The 25,018-nt window shown below is 45.0% G+C and overlaps 10 protein-coding genes across 10 annotated transcripts; 8 read left to right on the top strand and 2 right to left on the bottom strand.

Annotated features, from left to right (window-relative positions):
* Nucleotides 1-1,577: 1,577 nt before the first annotated feature.
* On the top strand, nt 1,578-4,050 carry VTP01DRAFT_9180 (uncharacterized protein; the record flags this gene model as incomplete). The annotated part of the gene is made up of 2 exons (XM_069388384.1): nt 1,578-2,222; nt 2,299-4,050. 2 exons carry the CDS (start codon nt 1,578-1,580, stop codon nt 4,048-4,050), a joined length of 2,397 nt encoding a protein of 798 aa, XP_069240686.1.
* A 331-nt stretch (nt 4,051-4,381) lies between these two features.
* Nucleotides 4,382-5,242, top strand: VTP01DRAFT_9181 (uncharacterized protein; the record flags this gene model as incomplete). The annotated part of the gene is made up of 2 exons (XM_069388385.1): nt 4,382-4,490; nt 4,527-5,242. The coding sequence occupies 2 exons, from the start codon at nt 4,382-4,384 to the stop codon at nt 5,240-5,242; spliced, it is 825 nt and encodes a 274-aa protein (XP_069240687.1).
* A 1,366-nt stretch (nt 5,243-6,608) lies between these two features.
* On the top strand, nt 6,609-8,185 carry VTP01DRAFT_9182 (uncharacterized protein; the record flags this gene model as incomplete). The annotated part of the gene is made up of 4 exons (XM_069388386.1): nt 6,609-7,011; nt 7,080-7,180; nt 7,258-7,694; nt 7,762-8,185. 4 exons carry the CDS (start codon nt 6,609-6,611, stop codon nt 8,183-8,185), a joined length of 1,365 nt encoding a protein of 454 aa, XP_069240688.1.
* An 802-nt stretch (nt 8,186-8,987) lies between these two features.
* Nucleotides 8,988-9,614, bottom strand: VTP01DRAFT_9183 (uncharacterized protein; the record flags this gene model as incomplete). The annotated part of the gene is made up of 1 exon (XM_069388387.1): nt 8,988-9,614. The coding sequence occupies one exon, from the start codon at nt 9,612-9,614 to the stop codon at nt 8,988-8,990; it is 627 nt and encodes a 208-aa protein (XP_069240689.1).
* An 833-nt stretch (nt 9,615-10,447) lies between these two features.
* VTP01DRAFT_9184 (uncharacterized protein) lies at nt 10,448-12,285 on the top strand (the record flags this gene model as incomplete). The annotated part of the gene is made up of 5 exons (XM_069388388.1): nt 10,448-10,565; nt 10,625-11,221; nt 11,291-11,805; nt 11,885-12,043; nt 12,106-12,285. The coding sequence occupies 5 exons, from the start codon at nt 10,448-10,450 to the stop codon at nt 12,283-12,285; spliced, it is 1,569 nt and encodes a 522-aa protein (XP_069240690.1).
* Nucleotides 12,286-12,537: 252 nt separating this feature from the next.
* Nucleotides 12,538-13,492, bottom strand: VTP01DRAFT_9185 (uncharacterized protein; the record flags this gene model as incomplete). The annotated part of the gene is made up of 2 exons (XM_069388389.1): nt 12,538-13,112; nt 13,183-13,492. The coding sequence occupies 2 exons, from the start codon at nt 13,490-13,492 to the stop codon at nt 12,538-12,540; spliced, it is 885 nt and encodes a 294-aa protein (XP_069240691.1).
* An 836-nt stretch (nt 13,493-14,328) lies between these two features.
* On the top strand, nt 14,329-15,862 carry VTP01DRAFT_9186 (uncharacterized protein; the record flags this gene model as incomplete). The annotated part of the gene is made up of 5 exons (XM_069388390.1): nt 14,329-14,379; nt 14,460-14,638; nt 14,792-14,904; nt 15,096-15,369; nt 15,589-15,862. 5 exons carry the CDS (start codon nt 14,329-14,331, stop codon nt 15,860-15,862), a joined length of 891 nt encoding a protein of 296 aa, XP_069240692.1.
* Nucleotides 15,863-17,321: 1,459 nt separating this feature from the next.
* Nucleotides 17,322-19,466, top strand: VTP01DRAFT_9187 (uncharacterized protein; the record flags this gene model as incomplete). Its single annotated transcript, XM_069388391.1, has 11 exons — nt 17,322-17,608; nt 17,677-17,701; nt 17,760-17,823; nt 17,886-17,917; nt 17,984-18,017; nt 18,078-18,202; nt 18,265-18,371; nt 18,451-18,687; nt 18,739-19,070; nt 19,133-19,216; nt 19,279-19,466. The coding sequence occupies 11 exons, from the start codon at nt 17,322-17,324 to the stop codon at nt 19,464-19,466; spliced, it is 1,515 nt and encodes a 504-aa protein (XP_069240693.1).
* Nucleotides 19,467-19,887: 421 nt separating this feature from the next.
* VTP01DRAFT_9188 (uncharacterized protein) lies at nt 19,888-22,248 on the top strand (the record flags this gene model as incomplete). The annotated part of the gene is made up of 10 exons (XM_069388392.1): nt 19,888-20,177; nt 20,257-20,281; nt 20,360-20,423; nt 20,505-20,536; nt 20,598-20,819; nt 20,874-20,980; nt 21,073-21,363; nt 21,413-21,834; nt 21,888-22,028; nt 22,082-22,248. The coding sequence occupies 10 exons, from the start codon at nt 19,888-19,890 to the stop codon at nt 22,246-22,248; spliced, it is 1,761 nt and encodes a 586-aa protein (XP_069240694.1).
* A 547-nt stretch (nt 22,249-22,795) lies between these two features.
* On the top strand, nt 22,796-24,963 carry VTP01DRAFT_9189 (uncharacterized protein; the record flags this gene model as incomplete). The annotated part of the gene is made up of 11 exons (XM_069388393.1): nt 22,796-22,879; nt 22,965-23,110; nt 23,175-23,199; nt 23,277-23,340; nt 23,399-23,430; nt 23,489-23,647; nt 23,725-23,831; nt 23,893-24,135; nt 24,213-24,544; nt 24,620-24,703; nt 24,761-24,963. 11 exons carry the CDS (start codon nt 22,796-22,798, stop codon nt 24,961-24,963), a joined length of 1,479 nt encoding a protein of 492 aa, XP_069240695.1.
* Between the last annotated feature and the right edge of the window lie 55 nt (nt 24,964-25,018).

Below are 25,018 nucleotides of genomic sequence, written 5' to 3' on the forward strand. Positions count from 1 at the left end.
TATCGAATACAAAGCGTTTGTTCATTTGCTCATTTGCGTGCATAGATAGATAATGTAAAACATGGTCGAGTAGTTATCTAAGATCCGCTTAACTTTGTTAGCAATGGTCGCTGTGAGTGACAAGCGCGCAGGGACCTCCACTTTGCACCCCGTTGTGTCACGGTGCCCGACTTTGGTACCACTGGGTCGTCAAATGTCATGTTCACATTGATAGCACATACTTTGCCAAGATCCTTGCAAGCATGTCAATTATCTCGCAATGGTATAAATTCAGTGATAAATAAAGAAATCATGCTGGAAAACATTGGAATCATTTCTTTGGTTGCGGTAGGAAGATGAGTTCGCTGTATCAACTATACAACAGACTGTATGTTCTGGAATGGTTGGGCCCTTGAACTGCAAGGCACATAAAAAAGGAAAGAGGCTCACGTCAGCGGAATATTGATACTACTATGCACAAACGCCGTAATATCAACACGTATCTCATTTCTATATACCAAGTAGCAATATATAAGAGGTTTCCATGCGACAAAATAGTGATAACGACATGTGAGCAAGGAACGCATACAAACAAGAAGAATGTATATATTCGTTTTACAGTAGAGCGAGAGTGGCAAATTTCCCTACATAAGCATGACCGGCATGGCATAGCAGCAGCAGCAGCAGCAGAGCGATCAAAACCCCCGTTTTTGGAATAAATTATGGTTCCGTTGCGCGCGCTCTTGCATCGCGGTGTGGCCTGCCTGATATGGAAATTTCAGATAAGAGACGGTCGGCAACGCTTATCAAAAATTTACGAGGACGCTTATTCTGGTTCGTCTGCAATCTCGGACCACCACAGTGAATGGATTTTATTGTACTTACTTCTCCACTGTATAACCCACATAGATTAATGTACAAATACTTTACGGTACCATCAGTAACTGAGGACATTGAGAATCATGAAATGGCAGTTTGTTGAATGATAAGATAATTTCTGGCTTGTGGTGCTTTGCAAAGCGACGCGGTTTCAATCGGGAACTGCCGGAATGCATCACCAAGGTTTCTGTAAATGCACTGTAAAGACAATCTCTATCGAAGTGCCCTCGAAATAGCCAGGGACATGGCGCTTGGTTGGTTGCAAGAGAAAGAGAGAGCGAGAGAGTGGGAGATGAATCTATGCAGACGACGGGACCAGCAACAAAAAGCACACATTGCTTATCAATGTCATCACTCTTTTTCTCCTATAGTCTCCATTTTTTGCCTCTGTGTGTGTCACGATTGAGTCCATGGATGTGGACCAGTCACATGGCGATGCTGGAAGAAGGTTTGTGCAACCAACTAAGCAGCGATCGCTTCTTCCGATTATGGGTTTTCTGATACGGTGGTGAGTGAGCCAGAGTGAGTGAAAGGCGAGGCAGAAAGATGTCAGTCACTGTCTCAAGACTTCTCTTTCCCTCCCCTTTTTTCTCTTCTTTCTTCCTTTCTCTTTTCCCCTTCTTGCACATCATACTTTTCTTCTGCTCGGCTGAGAGCGGGCATTAAACTATCGCGCTTCAGAGATACACTGTACATGTTGCGACCACTTTCAGGATCTCATGCCGCTCTCTCCAGACGATTCGACGATAGACCGCGCTGCTATAGCCAATAAGCTGCTTTCAGAGAACCTCTTCCCATCAGAAGATGATAGCGACACCGATTCCGACGAAGAAGACAGCGATGGTGAACAGAAAGATCCTCTCGCAAGCCGTGTATGGCGCATGTACACTAAAGCCAAAGATAATCTCCCGAACGGTGCACGCATGGAGAACTTGACGTGGCGTATGATGGCCATGACCTTGAAGTCGAGGGCTTCGGCGACCGAGCGATCTACTGCAGAGAAACAGCAAAATCAAAAGCAGCAGCGACGACAACAACAACAACAACAACAACAACAACAACAATCCTCTTCTTCTTCTATACCTGTCAAGTATGAAACAGAACCTATGGCGATAGACGATGATGTGCAAGAGCAACCCGTTACCACTCGTTCTGGTATGACAATCGATCAGCAGCGTAATGCATCGTCGTCACCTCCAATGGCTGATGATACAACTACATTGTTATCTTCTTCAGCCCCTCCTTTTATGATGGACTTTTTACGAGAAAACGTTGATCTACCTCCCGAACAACGAAACGTCATGGTTTCCGGTAGCACGAGAGCTTCTTCCACGTCTTCTTCGGAAGAATGGTTGCGCTATACGGTAGGAAGGGCGAGACCAAATCCAGAGGATGCCAGAAAGCAGGACTAACCAAACAATCCATTCAATGCAACGGTAGGCTGCGAGACGAGGAGACGATCAAGCAACACCTACGACGACAATATTTCCGACTTCGCAAGGACATCATCAATTTATGCTTTCTTCTTTTGATATGCATCAGACATCGAGACCTGGAGAGTACTATGAATCTTCAGTTCGAGAATTAAGCCAGTCTGTGCCTGGGCACTATTCACCATTTGATTCATCATTTGCAAACGATCAAACACGACTTGCAGTTGCTGCTGCGGCGGCTACTGTTGTCGGGAACTCGATAGGAACTGGTTCTTCCTCCTCCGCGTCAACCCAATCCTCTCTTTTACAACATGCAACCCCTCATCATCCACCGTACTTTGTAGGCAATGCGCCTTCACCAAGCTCGGTTGTTTCCACGTCTACCGCACCAGAAAACTCCTCGTCGCTCAGTAGTCATCATCATCATCATCCTCAACCGTCGCAGTATGCAGGCAGTCTGAGCTTTGAAGACCTTTTATCCACGTACTATCCAGGAACATCGCCTCAGGCTCAGATCAATGACCCGTTCGATCCATCACGCATGCTGAACTTTCAAGGAATCCATCTATCCAGCAACAGCCCTTCGCCGCGATCCCAGGTATCATCTGCGCCGCCTTCTGTTGGAGGCGTGGAGCCTGAAGAGTCTGCCGCGGCGGCGACGACAGCGGCAATCGGTACAGGAGAACGACAAACACCACCAGAGACGACATCGTTTTCATCCGAGCAGCAGACATCTGGTACCAAGGATCTCAAAAGCAGCAGTAATAATGCTTCGGCCCCGGCACAAGCACCGGAAGCATCGGCGCGAACGGGAGGACCACAGCAGCAACAACAACAAAAGATCACATCCATATCCCAAGGCAAAACAAAATGCAGCAATTGCGGGACAAGCACTACGCCGCTTTGGCGACGAAATCCCCAAGGACAACCGCTTTGCAATGCATGTGGCCTCTTTTTAAAGCTGCACGGCGTCGTTCGACCACTGAGCCTCAAGACAGACGTTATCAAGAAACGCAACAGGAGCAACGCGAGCAGCGGAGGAGGTGGAAATGGTGCTAAGGGTAAATCCAAGCAGCAACGAGCTGCTGGCGTCGGTGGTGGTGGTGCCCGGAGAGCCTCCGAGAACAATAGTTACCACGCAACCGGAGAGCGACCTATTGCTAAGGCGACCTCATCTGCAAGCAAGCGCAAGCGAGCAACGTCGTTCGCAAATGTTGCCGAGTACGAAGAAGATATCTTGTCTCCAACGTCGTCGATGGACCAGCCTGCATCGCCGCTAGGCAGCAGCCCCGGCGGCGGCGTGTATCCGTATCAATCTACTTCAACAGCGACGAACGCTGGATGGCCGTTTCCAAATACCAACACCAGCAGCAGCAACGCAATCCCTTCAACAACTCAACAGCAGCAAGGAGGTCTATCACCTGCTGTCTACTCGGTCCTGGAATCCATCGGCCTTCAGCTGAGTAACTTGCCAGCCGAAGTGCTTCCACTCGTAGCAACAGCTGCCAATTTCCACGCCATGGCGAAGCAGCGCCAACAACAACAACTAAAACAACAACAACAACAACAACAACAGCAGCAGCAGCAGCAGCAGCAGCAGCAGCAGCAACAACGCCACACCAATTTATCGATCGATCCTTCCATTCAGAACCCATTCACAAACATACTCTTGTCCCAAACATCGCCGACGTCTTCGTCACCGGCAGCCGGATACTTTTATCCTCTTCCTTCTGGGTCATCACCTTCTCAATCTCGATAGAAAGGTACTTTAGCGTTCTATCTATTTTATGATTCATATGCCCTTATTTCTTTTACATTCAATTCTGTTTCCTCTTCATGCTCTCTCCATCTTATATATTTTATGCCATCTTTCTTTTTTTCGTCTTGTAGAAAACTTTACCCCCATACTTTCAATGTCTTTTCCCATTGTTTCCTAGTTTTGTACGACACACACACACCAACCAAGTTTTGATCTCTTCTTTTATGTATGCAAGCGATCCCGTCTCGTGATATCATAATAATATGACTGACTCTCAAAAGCCCGCGAGAACAAGGAACTGATGATGGGTGCGTTTCTCGATATTGATAAAATGAAGAAGATTTGTAATGAATCGGGTCTTATATTCCAAAATCGTGCCTTATTGAAATCTTTCGGCATCATCCGATTGCTGGGCAAACGAAAACATGAAAAGCAAGCATGTGCGACATACAAAACCCAAATCTAACAGGGACAAGACAACGACAACATCGACATAGAAGCATTGAAGACGAAGATTGCAGAGCTCGAGGCGGCTTACAAATTACAACAAAAGGAGCGGAAACGTAGTATCAAAGCGTGCGAAGAAGCCAAATCAAGTTTTGGAACAAAGAGTTTAGATATACTACGAGATCTACGTTTGAAGCGAGCGCAAGCAATTACAGATGCGGAAAACACAGCTACAAGGTTAAAAGATATGAGGATGATGTTATACAACATTACCAGAAGTTTAAAGAAGAAAGCTGCTGGACGGGATCAAGAGAAAGCTGATAATACGAACAAGACGCCGCCTACTTTGCGACATTACGCTTGCGAGGAATCTTCGTCTAATATCGATATATCTGTGCTAGAGAAGGAAGCTTTCGACGCCGGCAAGACTCTCGGGTACAGTGGCACAGATTATGGCTTACGCACAATTTCTACGACTGTCGCTATGACTCAAGAAAAATTACAGTATCACATATCTCTTTACAACAGATTCGCAGTACTTGATGATACAGAGCTTGATGGAAACTTGGCTCCGGATACAACTGCAGAGTCACCCTATACAAACGATGGCGAAAACTTCATTGCATATGTAGCGACGTCCAGATTCAATTGTATCACAGCGGCACAGATAAACAAAAGTCTCTTTGCAACAAACACACGAGCGGCAAAAATGAAAATCGAAAAATCAAGCCGTTCGAGATGCTGAAAAGCGGGTCGGAGAAAAGTCAATACAGAAGGCAACGGCAGGAAAAGATGTTGCCATTGCACACGGAGTAAGCAAGTCCCTTCTCGAGTTCGACACATCTTAACTAAAGTGTTTTTAGGTTGCATGCGAGTCGAGAGAAGCTTTGAGGTCTTTTTTATCAATCATCGAGAGCAAAGAAAGAAAACGAAGTCAGGAGATTGCAACAAGATTGACTTACAGTAAAATAGCTGCAGAAGAAAGAAGCATCATAAAAAGCAATACTGGAAACAACAAAGCCGTCGCAGCCATGTGTATCGGAAATCAAGGCACTTGCGTAGGCAGTCGAATCAAAGGGCATGCACAACGGTGGATTGCAACGTTGTATTGGCTGGATATGGTGTCATTTGTCTACGAATGACGTTCGCGTGTCAATTTGCTCAACTGTCCTCCTATTCTTTTGGTAACTCTTTACTTTAAATGGTAACTGTAAATTCGCTATCTTAGTGTCAGAAACCGGTGCTTTTGTGTGGGAGATGTTGACGTGACGTTTTTGGACCACGAGTACAGTACCCTGATCTGACACAAGTTGTCCGTGCCAAGTCAATGCTTCGAAACATTCCACCACCACAATGCAAATATCACGAGAAGATGACAGGACTTTTCCGAACTGCCATTGGAGGAGAACGAGCGAGCATCCACTTTACGTTCGTTCCGATGGATGCATTGCCACGCACACATGGACACGCACATACTCAGTTCTTTTAATTGATATGCGTAATGCGCCGTGGATAATAGTCATGTACATATTCCAGAAGATTACAGCTGGAAACCACTTGGTAACACCGCGGATCGTGTGCACAAAAACTGAGACGCGACGAGAACGGGAAGGGCGATGAAACACGCACGGTCTCATTTAGAGAGTGAGAAAAGCAGAGGCACTTGAATTCAAGTGCTCCTGCCGCCCCTGGAATACAATAGATGGATTGCATTGCATACTTTTCACTACATAGAAGCTCTTCACAATCTTTTTCGTTTTTGTCTGCACAATCAAAACATTGTGTATGATTGGAGAAGAGACCAGTCCTACTAATAAAACGCTCCAAGTTAGCTTAGAGGGTAATAATTTCTGCCTAGTGAACAGCGCACAGAGAATTATTTTCGCCCAAGAGGTACGGATTTTGAATCATCGGGTTTCTGTAGACCAACCACAGCGTTTTGTTCCAATAAAGGCATATCCAGCAAGTTTTTTCCGTCCTCCACCTGCTCCTACCCCCGCTTGCTGCTAATATAAAGAGTCATACATTTCATCATCCCATCCCGTTGATAAATTGGTCGTTCTTCTTCTTTTTCCCTTCAATTCCTTATCATCTTCTACACTCGCACCTGCATGACTCTACGACGCACAGCGTACGCATCTGTGGAGACAGCGCAGCAGCTAGAGCAGCACCAACAGCAAGACCTGGATTTGCTGCAGTCCAATCGGCCGGGATACGGCACAAGGAGTACTCTGGAAGTTTCCTTTAACATAGTCAATGCAACCGTCGGCGCCGGTGTTATTGGACTCCCACTGACACTACTGTGGGCAGGATTCATCAATGGCATCGTGCTGTCTGCTATTGTAGCCTTCATGTCCTATTCCGCGATATATGGCATGGTCCTGGCGGGAAAACACGTCGGTGTATACAAATTTGCATCCTTGGGCGAGCATATCCTTGGCCGCGTAGGATTCAACCTGATTAATCTCATGCTCTTTATCCAATCCTCTGGCTGCTGCATCAGCTACTTTATCCGTGAGTTTTGGGACTAGCTCGGCGGCGTAAATATATACATTAACTCATCATCATCATCTACCGGATAGTCGTTGCCGATACCATCCCTGTTCTGTGCGGCCTGTATTTACCGCAATATACCATCCTCGCTAACCGAACAATTTCCACGCTACTTATATCCATACTCATAGTAAGTTTATTTTTGGCCTGAAACTGTTTTTCATCTCCTCGTCGTAACTGCTAATATGACCCAAAAAATCAACCCAGATATTCCCACTCAATCTTCCGCGATCCATCGGTGCGCTTGCTAGCTGGTCTACTGTATCCGTCTTGTTGCTGCCAATCATGATTCTAAGTATTTTGATCCGTGCCCCCGCCTACGCAAAGTTGCACGAAGCACCCATTTCTTGGCTCGGCGAGGATCCCGTGTCGGCGCTGGGTATCTTATCATTTGCTTTTGTGTGCTCCCAAGTGGCTTTCAGCAACTATCTATCACAGCGGAACCAGTCCGTCACTGCGTGGAGTATCACCAGTGCGCTTTCGAGTTTCATGAGTTGGAGCATATCAATCACGTTTGCTGTTATTGGCTATCTTTGTTTCGGCAAGGATGTCCAGTCCAACTTGTTTGCGAACTTTCCGGTTGACGACCACGTGATCAATGTTGGACGACTCGCGCTTGGACTTTCCATAGTTCTGACAGTTCCGTGAGTATTTTTTCAAGTTAGAAAGATTAAGAAAGGAACAACGATATTGACACACTCTCCAACACAGAATGGCATTCTATCCTGCACGCGATGCTATGCAAAAGGCGTTAGGGTTTGAAACATCGGATCGGCAACCGAGTGCGGTGCAGCATTACACTGTCACCGTGATGCTTTTCGCAGCTCTTTTAGCACTGGGCGTGCATGTCCGTTCGCTGGGCAAGGTCTACTCGCTTGTTGGAGGAATTGCATCCTCCTGCTTGGCGTATCTCATGCCTGGACTCGCATACATTGGAGCTTTCCATCCAACATGGCTACCTCGCTTGTTCTTTTCTACTGCAGAACGTCAGCCTCTTCTGTTGGCACAAGACGCAACAGCAAAGGACGCAAATGAGTTGCTGAAACCTAAAAGGTGGCTGGATATCGTCTCGATCGTTTTGGTTATATTTGGATCGGCTCTCATGGTCCTGACAGCGATCAAGGCGTTTCAGTGATAGTGCATGATAGCATAATATTTACAGAGTGACATATTGCGTAGTACGTTGTCATCGTCTTACATCACGTTGTGTATGCTTCTTTTTCTTTCTCCTCCTCCTCCTTAATTGTTTGAACGATCCATCAAACGTCAATGTCATCATCATTTTTTCCTTACTAAGCAACCTTAAATGGATAAAGTTCATTCAAGTGTTTCACAACGAAGATTTATTGCTTACATCGCTGCAAGAACACAGCATTTGCCAAACAGAGCCAGCTATTTGGGACGGCTGCAGATTCGGATCAATCAGAAGACATTCAGGGCTCACCAACAGAAACAAGTTTATTATCATGACATGCTACCAAGAAGATTCTACCATGGATGACGCATCTGATCGAACAGTTCTCCTGTATGGATCGGGAAGGTACAAGAGGACGAAAAAACTCAAACGTGACCTGAAGTCTGACCAAGGAGACACATCCATAACAGCGTTTCGCGGTCCATACAGCACCCGGAACGATCAATCCATATAAATGGGATCCAATGCCATACCTTAGACAGTCGTAAGCAGCCCTGCCTCTGTGCGTGCATAAATAATAATAATATGTAAGGATAATATCAGTTGAATAATTGGTATAATTTTGATGAAATATTCTTAGCAGCTGCTTGGTTTGCTTTTGATATTGAATCACTCAAACTCTTTGCCATCTCACTCGCATTCGTATTCCTACAGAAATCCAACATCTTCATATTTACAGAGTTCTTCGTACAACATATTCATCACCATCCGCATAACATTCCACTGCTTTCCTTGTTTCGTTTTAAAATATCTTCCAAGCTCCAAATCTGTCTTCGCAACGTCGCCTTTCATAATACAGCCTCCATTCACCAGTACTGACTTCTAAAACAGCTAAAGTGTCTTTGACGCGATTCTTGCGGCTGCGAGAGGGGCCAAGGCCATACCCATCTCCTGGAAGGTCATAGATTGTGAATACTGTGGCTGGCATATGTAGGTCCTCGTTTAGTTCTTCCATTGTTGCGCGCCATAGTTCGCAGGGCGAGAGCATTACATATGATAATGTCAACTGTCGTAGCTGACTGAACGACGTTAAAGGTTCTGTTGCAGCTTGGTTGAAAGGATACAAAAAATCTTCCATTTGTTGTGAGGCAACAAAGATCTGTGCTGACTCCAATTTTACCGCCGGGCCTACAATGATTTCCAACTCGTTTGGGATGAGCATCGCAGAAGACGTGAAACGCAACTCAAGAAGTCTAGTTCCGATAAAGAGTTTTTCGATGCTACTGCCGTGGTATACGGAACCGATTATACCGCATGAAATGTTGCTGTATTTACTGTTGGCTGTTGGAAGGGATGCCTCCGAAGACTCCAAGCGGACGTCCAATGCTTGCACGGTCATGAATGATGCTCCCGGCGAACAAATCGGCATCAGCCGCAGGACCTAGGACTTCATCCCAGGATAGCTGATGTAAGATAATTCCGCTACCTGAGGGAGGATTTCTCTAGCGGACGGTGTAAGTGTGGGGATAGGTGGAGCTGGAGGGTTGTCGACTGGGAAGTCCAAGTCAAAACCGGATAAACGATAAGATCATGTTTGAGACTGACAACTGCAGTACGCCGGGTATTCCAACGTTACAAAACACTCGCACTGACGATGGTAAGCGGTGGCAAATAAATGAACGTCAAACTTATGTTGTGCTACATTGCCTTCTATAGCACTATTGATGCTTGATATTTTCATTGTTGTATCTATCCATAACAAATGCATAACAGATAGATGCAGTGTTATTCCTCGAACCACAATCGAAGGATAGTTAATCACTGCGAACTCATATAGTCGTTCTATAAATAAAGCATTTATGTATGATAACGAGTGCTGGAAATTGGTAATGACACCTTCCAGATACTATAAAATGTTCGACTTCAAACTATATGCTCGATACAGTGTTGTAGCATATTATCAAGCTCGCAGGATTTTGTAAAAATCCTTGCATTGATCCCGTGAGCGCATCAGAAGATAGTGATACTTTTATTTACAGTTAGTAAATTACAGCGATATAACAGATGAAAGCGGCTTACATCCACATCAATGCAGACTCCGTTCTACCTAGCTTCTTGGGATATGGCATCAAGTGGCTATATACACGTATGAATTCTTTGGGTTTAGTAGCTTTTGACGAAAAAGGGAAATGTAGGAAAATTCGGCTTTTCACATGAGAGCGTATAACTTTTCTTCTCCTCACCGCAAAGTGGCAATCGCTCATGCCATCTGCTATAAAGTACCACAGCTTCAAAAGAAAAAACTTCCAAGGGCTAGTCTACTGCGACTATTGCGGGAAACTTCTGTGGGGCCTTGCTCGCCAAGGAGTGCATTGCATTGGTAAGCACCATTCTCACGATATAGCAGTGATCCTAGGCACGTAAACACGCCCATTGTAGAGTGCGGATATAATTGTCACGAAGAGTGCAGCAAAGCAGTTGTGCAATGTCGAAAGCTTAGACGCATAAGCCCAGACTCGCTCTCAGTTACTGACTCTGAAGCAGAATCCTTGTCCAAATACACGTCGCCGCCGCCGCGGACGTCCATTGATAGTCGATCGTTTTTAGATACAAAGCGGCTCGCTGATCCACCCGACCCTGGTCGTTCGCCTCCGGCCTTGCAGCAACATCGTTCGCCGAGCGACTTTGATGCAACAAACCCGCTGCGTTCTCCAACATTTTCCGGTGCAGGTTCGGTCAAGGGCGGCGAAAGCGGTGCACAGCATTCACCGTCTTCCTTGTCGACGTCCGTGAAAGCATATCGTAAATCATTGAAACACCATGTACAGAACTCATTGTTGGCAGCAGCTGGAGGAGTAAATGGAACAGCAGCTGGAACAGAGGCAACAGTATCTCCGCAGACAATGGCTAAAGCATTCACGCGAGTCGTTGCACGTTCACGGATGTTCTTTTACGCCACTCACCACGCATATGATATTTACAATTGGGAACATCAACCCAGATCTGCAGTGTTCGTTGCACTTTGGATAGCCATTTGTAAGTCGAATCGCTAAAAGGCAAGAGTGCCTTTTCTGTGTGTGTGGATCATTGCTAAAGCTCAGGAAGGCTTATACCCTAGACTACTCCTTTTGATTCCCCTTACATTCATTGCTTGCTTATATATCCGTGTGGGTGTCAAGAACGTTCCTGCATCCCAGATACTGTTACCACGATATGACGAGAATTCACCGGAATACTACACCAACTTGGAGCGAATGCAAGCGTGTTTATTGTTTCTCATCCGAATATACGACAATTTGGCATACCACGGTCAGCATATACCCCTTACACAAACTGCGTACCAGATCATGCTCGTGGGAGCCATAGTACTCTCCGGACTGTTGTGGTATTGCGGTCGCTGGATCTTGCTTGCGGCGGGCCTCGTGATTTTGCTAAATAAGACGTGGATCGGCGCAGCTGCGGAAGCTATTTTACAATTTGCACTAGAGTTGCTGCAAACGACCGTCGAGTTGATCCAAAGGCTGTCTTTCCGAAAGCGCTCACAGACTCAGAAAGAAGAAATGGATATCTCTATTTATGAGAATCAGCGATGGTGGGCTAACAATGGATACACGTCGCAGGTTAGTTCATTGCATGAAAACACAAAAAATAGCGGTCTTCGTGAGAAAAGGAAGGCTAATAACCTTTTTTCTCAAAAAGCTTTTGCGCTCTGAACGGTCAGGATGGTCAAACCTTACGGGATCAGAACCACTTCCAACAAAGGAAGACATGCCTCCTCCTCCTGGATACGAATGGGCAGAGGATAAGTGGCATCTGGATGTCACTGGTCCCTGGACAGATGAACATCTCGGCATAGCAGTAAGTTGGAAGACAAAAGTGATGAAAAGGGTCAGCGAGACTTATCGCTGGAGGTGGTCTAGGAATTGGTAGAATGCGATGAAAAGGGATGGGTATACACTGACCACCGGTGGCAAAATCCACGACCACGACCGGAATCACTAGCAAATGGATCTGACAAGGCAGATACACAGCGTGCATTGACGCGACGTAGGCGATGGTTCCGAAAAGCACGACGAGTAGCAAGCAAAAAGAAAGAGTGATCAATGAATAAGCAACTGTGCCCTTATATTTTCTGCATTTGCTCGCAGAGAGTGTGTATGGTTTTTTGTTTATATGGACGCAAAAGGGAAAAAAAAGAAGACGAAAAAAAAAGGACACAGAAATGTGAATTTCAAAAAGTTATGTACAAGGAATGGAGAGGGAGACAATTTTTTTTTCTGGGATCTACAAGTTTTGCTACTTTTTGGATCGACGTCCGGCGTCGGGCAACTCGGTTCTTGATTTTACAGGGTTCATATTTCTTCCTGGTCGACGTCGTCGTCCTGGTCGTAAATGTCGTTGTATATCGTCATGACAAGGTCGCCGAGACGAGCTTCGAGCTCTGACCAGAGTTCTCTGCGTGCTGCTCGAAGATACGACTGCAAAAAGAACTGGTGGCTATCGTGCTCCATAGGGTCGTGTTCCCTGTTGAGCATCTTGCCGAGTCCTGTCAGGAACCGGTGCCGAGCTTGGACGAGGTAGTTTCTGATATTGTCAGTCATGGTGTCCTGCCTTTCTTCAATAGCTTGCTTGCAACCAAGCATGTCCTGGCGCACACGGTCGATCAGCTTGAACTTGTCCAAGACGGTTGCTAGTTCGTGTGAAACAGCCTGGTTGAGAGAATACAAGGCAGATGCGATCTGATAGTGCGGTACGGCGGGAGGAGCAGGATCTTCGGATGACATGACGGTGTCCTCCAAATTCTTGTAGTCGGGCCAGAGCTGAGGAAGCATTTCTTCAATAATGGGTGAAATGGCTTCAAACATTTCGGCGTTCAATTGGTACACGTGCGCTCCCACGTATCCTGGCAATTTAGCTAGGCACAGATCTAAATTTAAACCATGACGCACGAGTTAGAAAAGAGTTATTTAGATACGTTTTTTAATATATATTCTTACCATGCACTTGCTCGTTGGGCAACAAATAGCTTGCTTGATGTCGAAGCATGTTGATTCTGTGGTGCACTGGTGTCTGCGTCAACGTCGCTAACAACTCCTCTGTTTGAGCGCTGAGGATCTCGTCAACAGCTGACTCGTAAAAGCCTTCGATAGTGTCTTGGATGACGACAGCGTTGGATACAGGCCAGTTGGGCTCATCCTGGAGGCTAGACAGCGGGAACTGTTGTTGCTTATCCAGAGGCGCAGCCTCTGAGAGTGTAGAGCAGCCAAACAGGGCTGCAGCTGTGACGACGATAGCAGATACTTTCATGGTGTGTTGTTGTGAGAATAAGGAACTGTATACAGGACCAAGCTGACCAGCAAGCGTTGGAAGAATGAATGGTAGGGGAAAGAGATGTATGCAAAGTCTGGAACCAGCAGTCGGTTTGAGAAAGGGCACCCGAATTTATAGCACAATGAAAGTGGTCACAAAAAAAAAGAGAAAAAAGACGCACAGATCGCGTGACACGGGCGTATGGTGCCACACGCCAAAGAACAAACAAGTAAAGAAAAGGAAGGGTTGCTTTGACTAATTGGCAAAAGTTGCCTTGAACGAAAACAGGGTTGGTGTTCCCCTTTTGATGTCCGCACGCACCTCCCGCGGTAAGCATTATTCAGCAATGACATGCATCGACGGAAGCGGAGTAATCACCATTGCTTTGCCATAACAAGAAAGTTTCAATTATGTATGGCTCACTACTTTGCAGGACCGATCAAGCGCTGTAGGGCGTTGCCAGGGTAATTTACCAAGTTTAGTGAGTACGTAACCAGATAAAAAGTCAACAATTAAGTTGCATTCCATGCTTGCCGATCCTTACATCTATGCGCACAGTGCTCGTAGAGACATGAATATGTCACGGAGATGACAAAGGACTCATTCCTGACGAGCCCGTTCTTTTGTTTGCAACCTGGATCAACAAGAGCTAGTTTGTACCACCGTGGTGGAACTTGAAATTCATCTAGACATTCCACGACCATCGGGTCTGGCATGGAGCTAGGCAACTAACAGAGTATCGTCCATTGCAGTGCGGAAACAATTTTTTCTTAACATCAATCACCTCCTCCCCACGAATTACGCTATGTTTCGTCTAGAGATGCTCTGCAAAAATGGAGTTGCCTGAGAACAAGTCAATTGCAAATTGGGAATCCAAGTTGTCGGTAATTCATGTCAATGCAATGGATACTAGGGCCCCCGTCCATTGTGCTTAATTACATTGACCGTAGGTCATGGAATGTAGGTAAACTGTTTCCCTATCGTCGGTCCTGCAAATTGGAAGCCATACATAGCTATTTGTATCGAATCGATTGTTGGATATGTCATCGCAAAGTTCCTTGAAAAATCGGCGGCAAACGTTTACTTGTTGCTCACTAAGCACATTCTGCGCTCAAAAGTCTTCTTCCGGGGAATCAAGGATCCGTAAGCCCTCCTCCTCCGACTCATGAGTCAACAAAATTGTACCGTCGCTGCCGACGTTTTTTATGACTAGACAAGAACACAATGAAGCAGCGATCTCAATTAATGGATTTGTCATGTAATAATCTTCTAACACGGAGCCATCGGAGCAGTAAGATGCTTAAGCATGTCGCCAAACAAGACGTATGCAAAGAAGGTGGCAAATAATAGTCTCGTTTTGGGTAAAGTGACGGTCGATTCCAACTCGTCCCCGAAAAAGGTTTTGGCAAGTAAAACTTTAAAATTTGATGGAATGTTCCTGGCATTCGCAGGGCGAGTTTATGCGGCTATACATCTCTCTTATTTTCTTCATCTCTTTTCAAAATGAACTTGCCCATTGTTTATGTCAATTCCAAAACACTTGAATGAACCATGTCGTATCATTGAAAAGAAACGTTCAGTTATTTTCACATTAATCAAGTGTTCTTCCAATATCTTCCTGGCTGTCCCAACAACAAAGCTGATGGATGTTGGCTTGGCATTTTGGCTTTACCCCAGCTCGACTGCAATGACAGCAGCGTGGGTCCTCACGCTCATCGTCATCACCCACAAACATTACTGCACACGCTTGGCCAGCATGCAACAACACTTATTCCACCAGATAAGCCCGTCTCTGCATGGCTCGTAAATCGTCTGACCAACCCAGCTGACCAGAACGCTAAGGACAAACCATCAAAAAGAGAAGAAGAAGGAGAGTATGTGCATCTATGCGTGAAAAAGCCCGATGCTGATCTTCTTCGGAAAGTATCCCATCCTCCTCTCCGCGCCACTTTGCCATACGGGAACAAAGTACGATTTAGGCTAGTCTGACCTGCATTTTTCTCTGAGAACGCAAGCTGGGAGCCACTGGACATCCTGATGCGATGTAATTGACACAGCAGGATTATGCATTGCTATTACGAGGTTTGAACTAGTTCATCACTGCATGTGCATACAGCAGCAGCGCGCCTTTTACTCTGCGCCTCACTCGCGGCGGCAGCCATCAGGAATGATGGTTTGCCGTTTTATTCACGCTTCCCGGACAACGCAGATGGAGGTAGTATCGTCGACCACTTGAACAAGCTGTTACGCAAGAATGCACCTTGGAAATGGACGGAAACCAAACAGAAGACATTTGACATCTTGAAGTGCAAATCTCGTGTATCCATCAGAATTCAGCTTAGGTCTCTTGAGCCCACCGAATATTAGCATTTTTGGGGAGGCAGCAGCGGTGAAAAAACTGGGGTTACAGATCTTCATGAAGACAGTCAGTGACGATTGGAATCGAACTGCCATTAATGCATAGAGCTATTCGCCCAATATCCACCGTGTCTTGACTAGTTTTCCGCTGAATTCATTTGATTTTCGTGCATTAGCATAGGACTCAAGCAGCTGTTACGCAATGATATGCAAGAAGAGCTAAAGCTTGCTATTATCGCAACCGTAAGACGATTTCACATTGAATTCAGTAACGCAATCGCATCTCTTTCGGCTTTGACAAGAGCTTTACTGCTTGAACTCGCTTCAAGATGGCTATCAAGAGATAACGCAGTCGACATATTGCTGCTGATGCCAAGGACAGCATTGAGAAACCCGGAAATACTGTCACAGCAAAGGCTATATACCATTACCTACGAGGCAGTAAAATTGATGCAATGCAAAAGATTGCTCACACAGGACCATGTGATCCATCTTTCAAGTTTATATTTTTCGCCGTCTTAGGAAGAGCGGGCGGGCAACAAATGGACAGTCTTCGACGAAGAATGCCATGGCACTAGGTTTCGAACCTATTCGAGCAGCAGGCTATCAAGGAACGGAACAGAGAAATAAAAAGTCAAAAGTAAATCGTCGGGTACGTGCTTGTACGAGCAGTAGGGCCGCCGGAGAATGGACTTTATGAAGGCCAAGCCAGTTACTTCCACAGATCCAACCCAAGTGCGCGAATATAGCGAAGCATTTGTTTGGCATGAATGATGCCGTAATCTCACGTCCAATTATGAATAAGTGGATGCATGGTTATCGGATTTATTACCGAGTACGCCGTTTATCGGGACACCAAGTGTTAGCGACGGGATAGACAACATGCGGCTCACGTAAACATGTTGATGCTCATTGAAAACATGCATGCATAGCATTGCAGCAGTGAGAGGAAGTATTATCAAGGCAAAGAACTGCGTCTGATGCTCAAAGTACAAAGAGATAAATTTTGTGTGCAGATAATGTTGACCTGCTTGTTATAATCGGTCTACATTTAAGTGACATAATTCTGTAAAATCTATGATGGTCATATGCAATTCTGTAGATCAGCTCCAAAACCAGTGTCTTTAAGGGCTCGGATACACGGCATATTTCCTGCAAAGCAAATCTCATGTGTACACGGAAAACCAGGTCCCTGCCAGGGGATAACATACCGACGTCGATGAACAAACCTTGGAGGAATTCTGACTCACCAGAGTCATTTTCCTTTCTGCATTTATTCACTTTGAATACCTTCTTCTTCTTTCACTATCTACATAATACTTCTTATTTTGACCACTAACTTATTACTCATCAGTAAATACCGATCCATCTATATACCAAGCAGATCTAATTGTATTTTACAATTGCAAAAACTTTTACGCACAAGCTATCGAAGAGTCTCACACATTTCAGCCCTGCGTATCACAGGATGAAAGCCGCTACTATCTTGAATGAGAAGCCTGAAGGAGATACAAGCATCAATGGTTATCGATATGATGAAAAGCGACTTGACGACCATGGGATGACAAAAGAAAATCTACGAGGGACAACAACACCAGCTTACATGGAAGGAAATGATAATGTCAACGACCTCGAGCTAGCAGCTTCAAATGAGAATGCGGTGACCGACAATGTTGATCAACAACCGCCAGGATACAGGTTTACATCAGCAAAGAAGAATTTCATCTTGTTGCAAATAACGATTGCAACCGCATTGTATGTGTGAGATGTTTTTTTTTAGATCGCTAAACGATTCATGCTAATGACTATCAATGACGAAACAGAGTGTTCTTGACTCAGTCGACTATAGTAAGAATTTAGAGCTTTTCGTTTCTTGTAAACCTTAACCTGGTCTCGTGATGATTAGCTACCGGCAATGCCATTGATGCAAGAAGGCCTGCATACGACTCCTACTACCATCAATGCGACAGGCAAGTATAGCAAGTATTAAGATTTCTCGACGTTGCACAGGGTTTACATGTTAATCATATAGTATCTATCGGGGCATACATGTATGGAATCTTTGTAAGGGGCACGATTAAAGAAAGCATACAGACTTTGATACTCACATGCATGATTAATGTCGGTTAGCCTGCGGTATGGGCAACGTATGCTGACGGCTACGGTAATCTTTAATTAGAAACATTTATGTATGCCCTTAGTCTTATTCATAGCTTCTCCAAAGGACGACGTTGGATCTACATCATATCGCTTTTGATGGCTGCTTTAGGCAATGTTGGAACTGCCTTGTCAACGAACATATCGGTGCTGTTTATTTCTCGAATCATCACGGCAGCAGGGGGCTCATCAGTAAGTTTGCTCATTTCCACAATAAAGGAAAAGATTCTTACTTTACCCCTTGTTCTGCTAAGCTTTTGTCAACCGGCGTGGGTACCTTGGCAGACGTCTTCCCGGCTGCAGAGAGAGGCCGCACAATTGCATTGTACGCAGCTGTCCCTTTTTTTGTGCCCACCTTTGGGTAAGAAGACGAAAAAATGCCACTGTAGATTCTTTTTAGAATTCTACTAATATCTTCTCTTCCCTCCCTTACCGGTTAGACCCGTCGCTGGCGGTGCAATAGTGGAGCATTTTGGATGGCGAGGACTGTTTTGGGCACTTGCCATTGTGGCATTCGCTATATGGTTGATGCTGCTTCTCTTTCTTCCAGAGACCAGTCCCCGCACCAACGTAGCACCAGTCAGCTTTCGAGACAAAATGCTCACCAACCCATTTGCATCACTCAAACTGCTGGGATACCCAAATGTTCTCATGGTATCTATATACTCTGGAGTTCTGTAAGTATCGCGACATCGACGTCTACACTCCGATTACTTAAATCGACTTAGGATGTTTGTTGCAAACTCGATAGAAACATCCTTTTCCTGGGTTTACAGCAAACAGTACGGTCTGGATGCTACGACCGTCGGTGCATGCTATTTACCAAGTGCATTCGGTGCTCTGATAGGATGCGTTGGGACAGGCTTGTTGTCAGATCGCCGGTTTAAGAAAAACGAAACCTACTGCAAAAAGACAGGAATAACATATTATCCTGAGATGCGACTAGGCTACGACATCATGCTCGTCGCCACCGCATGCGCCGTTGCAGGCTACACTGCTTATGGATGGCTGGTGCAAGCAAACGTCTCGTATGTGTTTGGCATGATAGTCGTCTTTTTTGGTACGTTATTCTACCAGATCTTTGTAATAATATGTATTTCTCACAACGTACCCACCTCGTAGGAAGATTTGGAGCTCTAGTCCTCGGCTGCATAACTACAATATACATGACAGAAGCCTTTAACAGCAAGGGAGCGTCTGCATCAGGTAAAGTTGATAAACTCCAATTTACATCTCTGAAGTGAAGGAGCCTTATATGCATTTGACAGCTTGTTTAGACATATTCCGCAACATGATCGGTGCAACTGGAACACTTACCTCGGTGGAAATGCAAAAGACAATGGGTCCGGGCTTGTATGCAACTACTTGCGCAGTCTTTTTGTTTGCGTTTTCAGTCTTGCTCCCACTGACGGTCATGAACGCAGCAAAGTGGAAGCGAATGCGCGATCGAGAATGAAAAAATTGCAAACATGATAAAAAGTATCATTGATTATTGTACACTGCTGTAATGATCATTTCTCGGATGCTAAAATAATTCTTGCTTTTACTCATTTTCCTCATTGTCAATACTAAAATTCAAAAAGTGCGCAGCTACGCATAGCTTTACTATTCAAACACTATCATCTTTTACTGCTCTGCGAGATTCTGACATATTTTCATACCTTAATTGGAGCCAGCTGGGAGGTTGAGAATGTATATGCATAGGGGCGTAAAGGAGTATGGATACTCCGCGATACTGTCATTGTCGTTATCGACATCGTCACAAAGCATAAGTTGAGAGTGAAATCAATCGTTGGCGAGATTTGTGGTTCTTTTTTCTTTCTGCTCTCTTTTCCCTAACCTATTCTTCTAACGGCTGGAAAAGCGGGCCGGCAAACATGAGCAGATCAGCGGATCAACGTGCCGAAAATGATTTCAGCGCTGGGCGATATTTCGACGACCATGCAACTATTGCCGTCTATTCTCGTGAAAATAGCGAGGACACTAACAGCTCGATAGAAAAAAGTGCACAGAGTACTTTGACGCATGGCAGTGATATTTCGTGTTCTACGAAGTATCCGGCTTTCACAGGAGTCAGTGACCAGAAGAGCCCTGTATCATCGCCGCGCGAATATCCTATATGGAAGAAGAGATTGATACTTCTAGTCATCACGTTTGCTGGATCCATGTAAGTCTGAATTGCAAGAAATGGTCAAAGAGCTGCTTAAACAACTTGGGACTCTTACTTGTCTTGAATGTTTAAACAGAGGTCCTACAGCAAATACTCTTTACGTAAGTGTCCATATACACTGTGACGACGTTGACCGCTATTGACATGTGTATAATCTGAACTCTATATATTATTGATAGCTGCCAGGACTTTCACAGGTTCAATCCGATATGCATGCCTCGTACACGGCTGTTAATGCATCGCGTAAGACGTGCAGGCATTTGTACATGGCGACCATTAACTACATATGAATATTTATATCTATGTATGCACTACCTTTTCTAGTCGCAGCAACGAACTTGGCAACCGCTATCTTTGTAAGCATTTACCAGGCGTTTGAGCTTGCCAGATATTCATTTTCTCCATATATAACAACAGCCTTTATTCTGGGCAGCAGTTAGTACCAACTACGGTGAGGCTTCAAATAATCTCAAATACTGGCGGCGAAACGCTAAAGCTTTTAAGCAAACGGTAGGCAGGAAGCTTCCTTTTCTTGTTGCTCTAGCGTTAGCGGCTGTATCCAATGTGTGCGCCGGATTATCGATGAATGCAGGCATGCTTATAGCTTTCCGTGGACTTGGCGGCGCAGGGGCTTCTGCCGTTAAGTGTTATTGAACAATCGCTCTTTTTGAATGTTACTGATTTGCAACATAGAGTATGGCTATTTGCGCTGGGATTATTACTGACATTTACGACGGTAAGCAGCAGGGAAGTGCTTTCACAACGTTTACAATGGGTCCGTTTCTTGGCACATGTGTCGGGTAAACTAAACGCGTTTCAATTTTCTTGTGGTCAATTCATAAACTGCAAAAGTATAAACTAATGGAATTATGATGGTTGTACATAATTACAGACCAATTATCGGTGGACGGCTAGCAGAAACCTTTGGCTGGCGTAGTATCCTATACTTTATGGCGGCTTACGCAGTGCTGGCGTGGATTCTCGTCCTCGTTTTCGTTCCGGAAACATCGAAAATCAATGATATAACCCTGAACCAATCTGCAAGCGACACGAATGAGAAGCAACAAAACCCTCGCCATCGAGATCTTACGCCCTCTCGTATAAGAGATATCAAGCTTCTAGGCGCCTTGAAATTCTATTCGTTTCCCAACGTACTTTTGATCTGTCTAGTCAGCGGGTTGTCGTAAGTACATGAACATGCATAGCATGATCGAATGCGCTATCTGGTATAGATTTTTGCTGCAACTTTATTATCTACTTTTTTACACCTATGCTAGATACTTTGTGTTTTATTTCAACAACACAGCGTTCACATGGATTTACAGCGAACAGTATGACTTGAAACCAAGCAATTTTAGTCTTGCCTACCTCGTCTTCCCTACCGGTTGCGTCGTCGGGAGCTTGCTTGGTGGCCGATTATCGGACAGAGCTTACAAACGCAAAACCTTTGCTGCTAGGAATAACATCGAAGCAAATGCTAACACAAAAGAACCAAACTTTGAGATGCGTTTAGGGATCGGCATGCTCGGAACATGTTTTGTTGTATGGATTGGATGCCTATCAGTGTTTGGATGGTGTGTTCAGAAAAAGCTGCACTTTGCGTACGGAATCGCTTGCGAATTTGCAGGCAAGTACACGATAACTGCTTTTTTTGGTAGCATGTGGGTGTCACCAGTATTTGACACTAATAGTTGAACTTACTACTAGTCAATACGTGCTACAGTGCTGCTATGGTAATAACCGCAACGTATTTGATCAATAGCTTTGAGGATCACAGCTCTTCGGTGAATGGCAAGTTGGAAGAAAAAGAAAATACCAGGCAAAAGCAGAAAGTGCTCACAAAATCTCGTAACTTGTACTAGCTTGCAATACCCTCGCAAGGTACACGCTCGCAGCTGTAGGAGAACTCTTCGCATCAGATCTCCTCGCAGCCATACCGGCCGGTGTATTATACACAGTTCTAGGACTGGCCTTGTTCTTTTCCTCCCTATCCATCATTTACGTTAAAGTGAACCCGCAGAAATGGAAACGGATGCGGGAGGAGCGTTTGCACCAGCAGACTGGCTAAGACTGTGCATGGTTTTCATTTGCAAATGATGACAATCTTTTGTATATTTTGTTATTGATAAACATAGACGTACCTAGACATACCTTAGTAGAATATATTCAATATTACGCGCTCTTGTTAGATGAAAATGCTGCAGAATGTAAAATAGCTGTGGAGGCAGCAGCAAATTACAAGAGATTCTCATTGTTAGCATACTTTGCTCCTATACTTTTTAAAAGTCCAAAATGCTATTATTGTTATCAACCGTTTTAGGTATGTCGGGTAAAATGCAGAGGTTTAAAAAGAATGAAGGTCAAAGTGACAAAGATATGGTGCCTGAGAACTTTTGTCACAACAGAGAAAGAGAGGATTTAGCTTCCTTTTTTGAGTTAGTCTATTGTGTCAATACACTTCAGGAGGGTCCCTCCGTGTGCAACCATCCAACCGTAGCTCCGCACCTGTTTGTTGCTGTCGAGATCGGCATTGTACTTAAAATCACTTCCCCCAGAATGAAACTAGCCATCCTTTTCTTTCGCTCCATCTGTTTCATTCTCCGGAAACCTTGTAAATGGTGGTGGACAGCGATACCGAAAGGGTTAGGTGCAGCGCGGAATACCTTGTGAATAGCAGTCAAAATGATGACGATAATAAGGTACTTAGGCATACATTGCCAATGACTTGATTGATTACATTTTACAATAAAAATAGTTTAGCTTATTAATATGACTTGCAACCAGTTTTTACGGCACCAGCAGGCAGTAAAAGGGTCAAGGAAAAAATTTTTTCGCCGATGGCTCGGAGACAGCAGCAACGAGAATCCGCGCGAATACGCTGCATGGAAGAAGCGAATGATACTTCTCGTAATCACATTCTCTGGAGCCATGTGAGTGTGTATAAAATATGTCAATAATGGGATTGATTGCCTATCGATAAGTGTATGGTCTTAGTGGAGCTACAGGAACAACACTCTACGTAGGGACCAACTTTGGGAAGCAATATGTCTAGAGCACCACATATTCATGCAGATATGCGGATATTTTGAAATGCAGCTGCCAGGTTTGCGACAGATACAGCTAGATCTTGACGCGTCATACACAGCTGTCAATGCATCGCGTAAGGAACAAGCGGACCCGATTAGTCAAACAGCGAACTCTAATGATTTTCATTCTAGTCGCACTTACGAGTTTGGTTACTGCGATCTTTGTAAGCCGAGAAGGAAATACAAGAAAGCGCCGCACATTGCGCTAATGAAATTGCTTAGCCTCTATTTTGGGCTGCCTACGGTGATGTTTATGGCAGAAAATATCCTTTCCTTATCTCTCTAGCCATCACCAGTGCATCCTATGTATGCAGCGGACTCTCGCCAACCGTTGAACTGCTTATCGTTTTTCGAGGTCTTGGTGCTGTGGGTGCATCAGCTGTAAGTTATTGAATACTCTTGGATTTTGCAAGACGCTGCTATGTTCAAGCAACGTTCACTAATTGCTTGTTTGATAGTCCATAGCTATCTGTGCCGGTATCGTGACCGATCTTTACGATGACAAGCAACAAGGCGGCGCCTATTCCACGTTTACGATGGGTCCTCTTCTCGGAACCAGTATAGGGTGAGTAGGACCTTGTACTCGGTAAAGCGATATCCTGTTGACTGTGCACAATGTTTCCTAGGCCTATCGTCGGTGGACGGCTGATACAGGCTTTTGGATGGCGAAGTACCTTGTTCTTTATGGCTGGATATGCCAAGATAGCCTGGGTCCTTGTCCTGCTCCTCGTTCCTGAAACGTCCCACAGAAATAATCCCTCATCATGTCCTGAAAACGATAAGAAGAGAAGAAACATCAAATTGCTAAGCGCATTGAAGCTCTTTTCTTACCCGAACGTCTTGGTGGTGTGCCTAATCAGTGGAATATCGCAAGTATCAGCTGCAAAGCTTGTCTTGCAAAAAAAAAAAAAGATAAGAATAACACTCACACCAAATCGTCTACTAGATTCTTTGCACATTACTTCAATTTGACAGCATTCACGTGGATCTACACCGGGCAATACAACTTGGATCCAGGCAATGTCAGTTTGTGCTATCTCGTCTTCCCTTTGGGCAGCATCACCGGCAACGTTGTAGGTGGACGATTGTCTGATCGCACGTACAAGCGCAGACTCGAGCAAGCTGAAGTGCAAGACAAAGAAACAAACTATGAAATGCGGCTAGGATACGGCACACTCGCTACATGCTACATTGTTTGGCTAGTGTGTCTATCGGCGTTTGGCTGGTGCATCCAGAAGAACGTCCACTTTGCATACGGTATCATCTTTGAGTTTTTAGGCAAGTATACATGGTATCATTTCACTTTGCCTGCATCGCAGCTCTAGTAGTATCGTTTGCTCACACAGTTCACAGTGAACGTCTGCTGCAGTTCTACGACGGTCGTGTTGGCGACGTATTTGATTAATAGCTTTGCGCGCCAGAGCTCTTCTGTAAACGGTAAGCTGACCACGTCTAAGCGTGAATTATAGTGACTCTGATCTATGTTTTACACAGCATGTAATTATTTTGCTCGATTTACATTGGCGGCTGTCGGCGAGCTGTTTGCATCCGATATGCTTGAAGCCGTGCCTAGCGGACCTCTATTCACGCTTATCAGTATGCTTGTATTTCTTTCATCCTTCAGTCTTATCTACATTAAACAAAACCCACATAAATGGCAGCAGATGCGGGAAGAGCGAGAGCCCTTTTTCGCATAGCTACTGGCCCTGGCCTGTAAATCAAATGATTCTCCGATCTCTCGGAATGGGGGTG

Source organism: Rhizomucor pusillus, assembly GCF_041956525.1.
Source record: "Rhizomucor pusillus strain CBS 183.67 unplaced genomic scaffold VTP01scaffold_6, whole genome shotgun sequence".
NCBI lineage: Eukaryota > Fungi > Mucoromycota > Mucoromycetes > Mucorales > Lichtheimiaceae > Rhizomucor > Rhizomucor pusillus.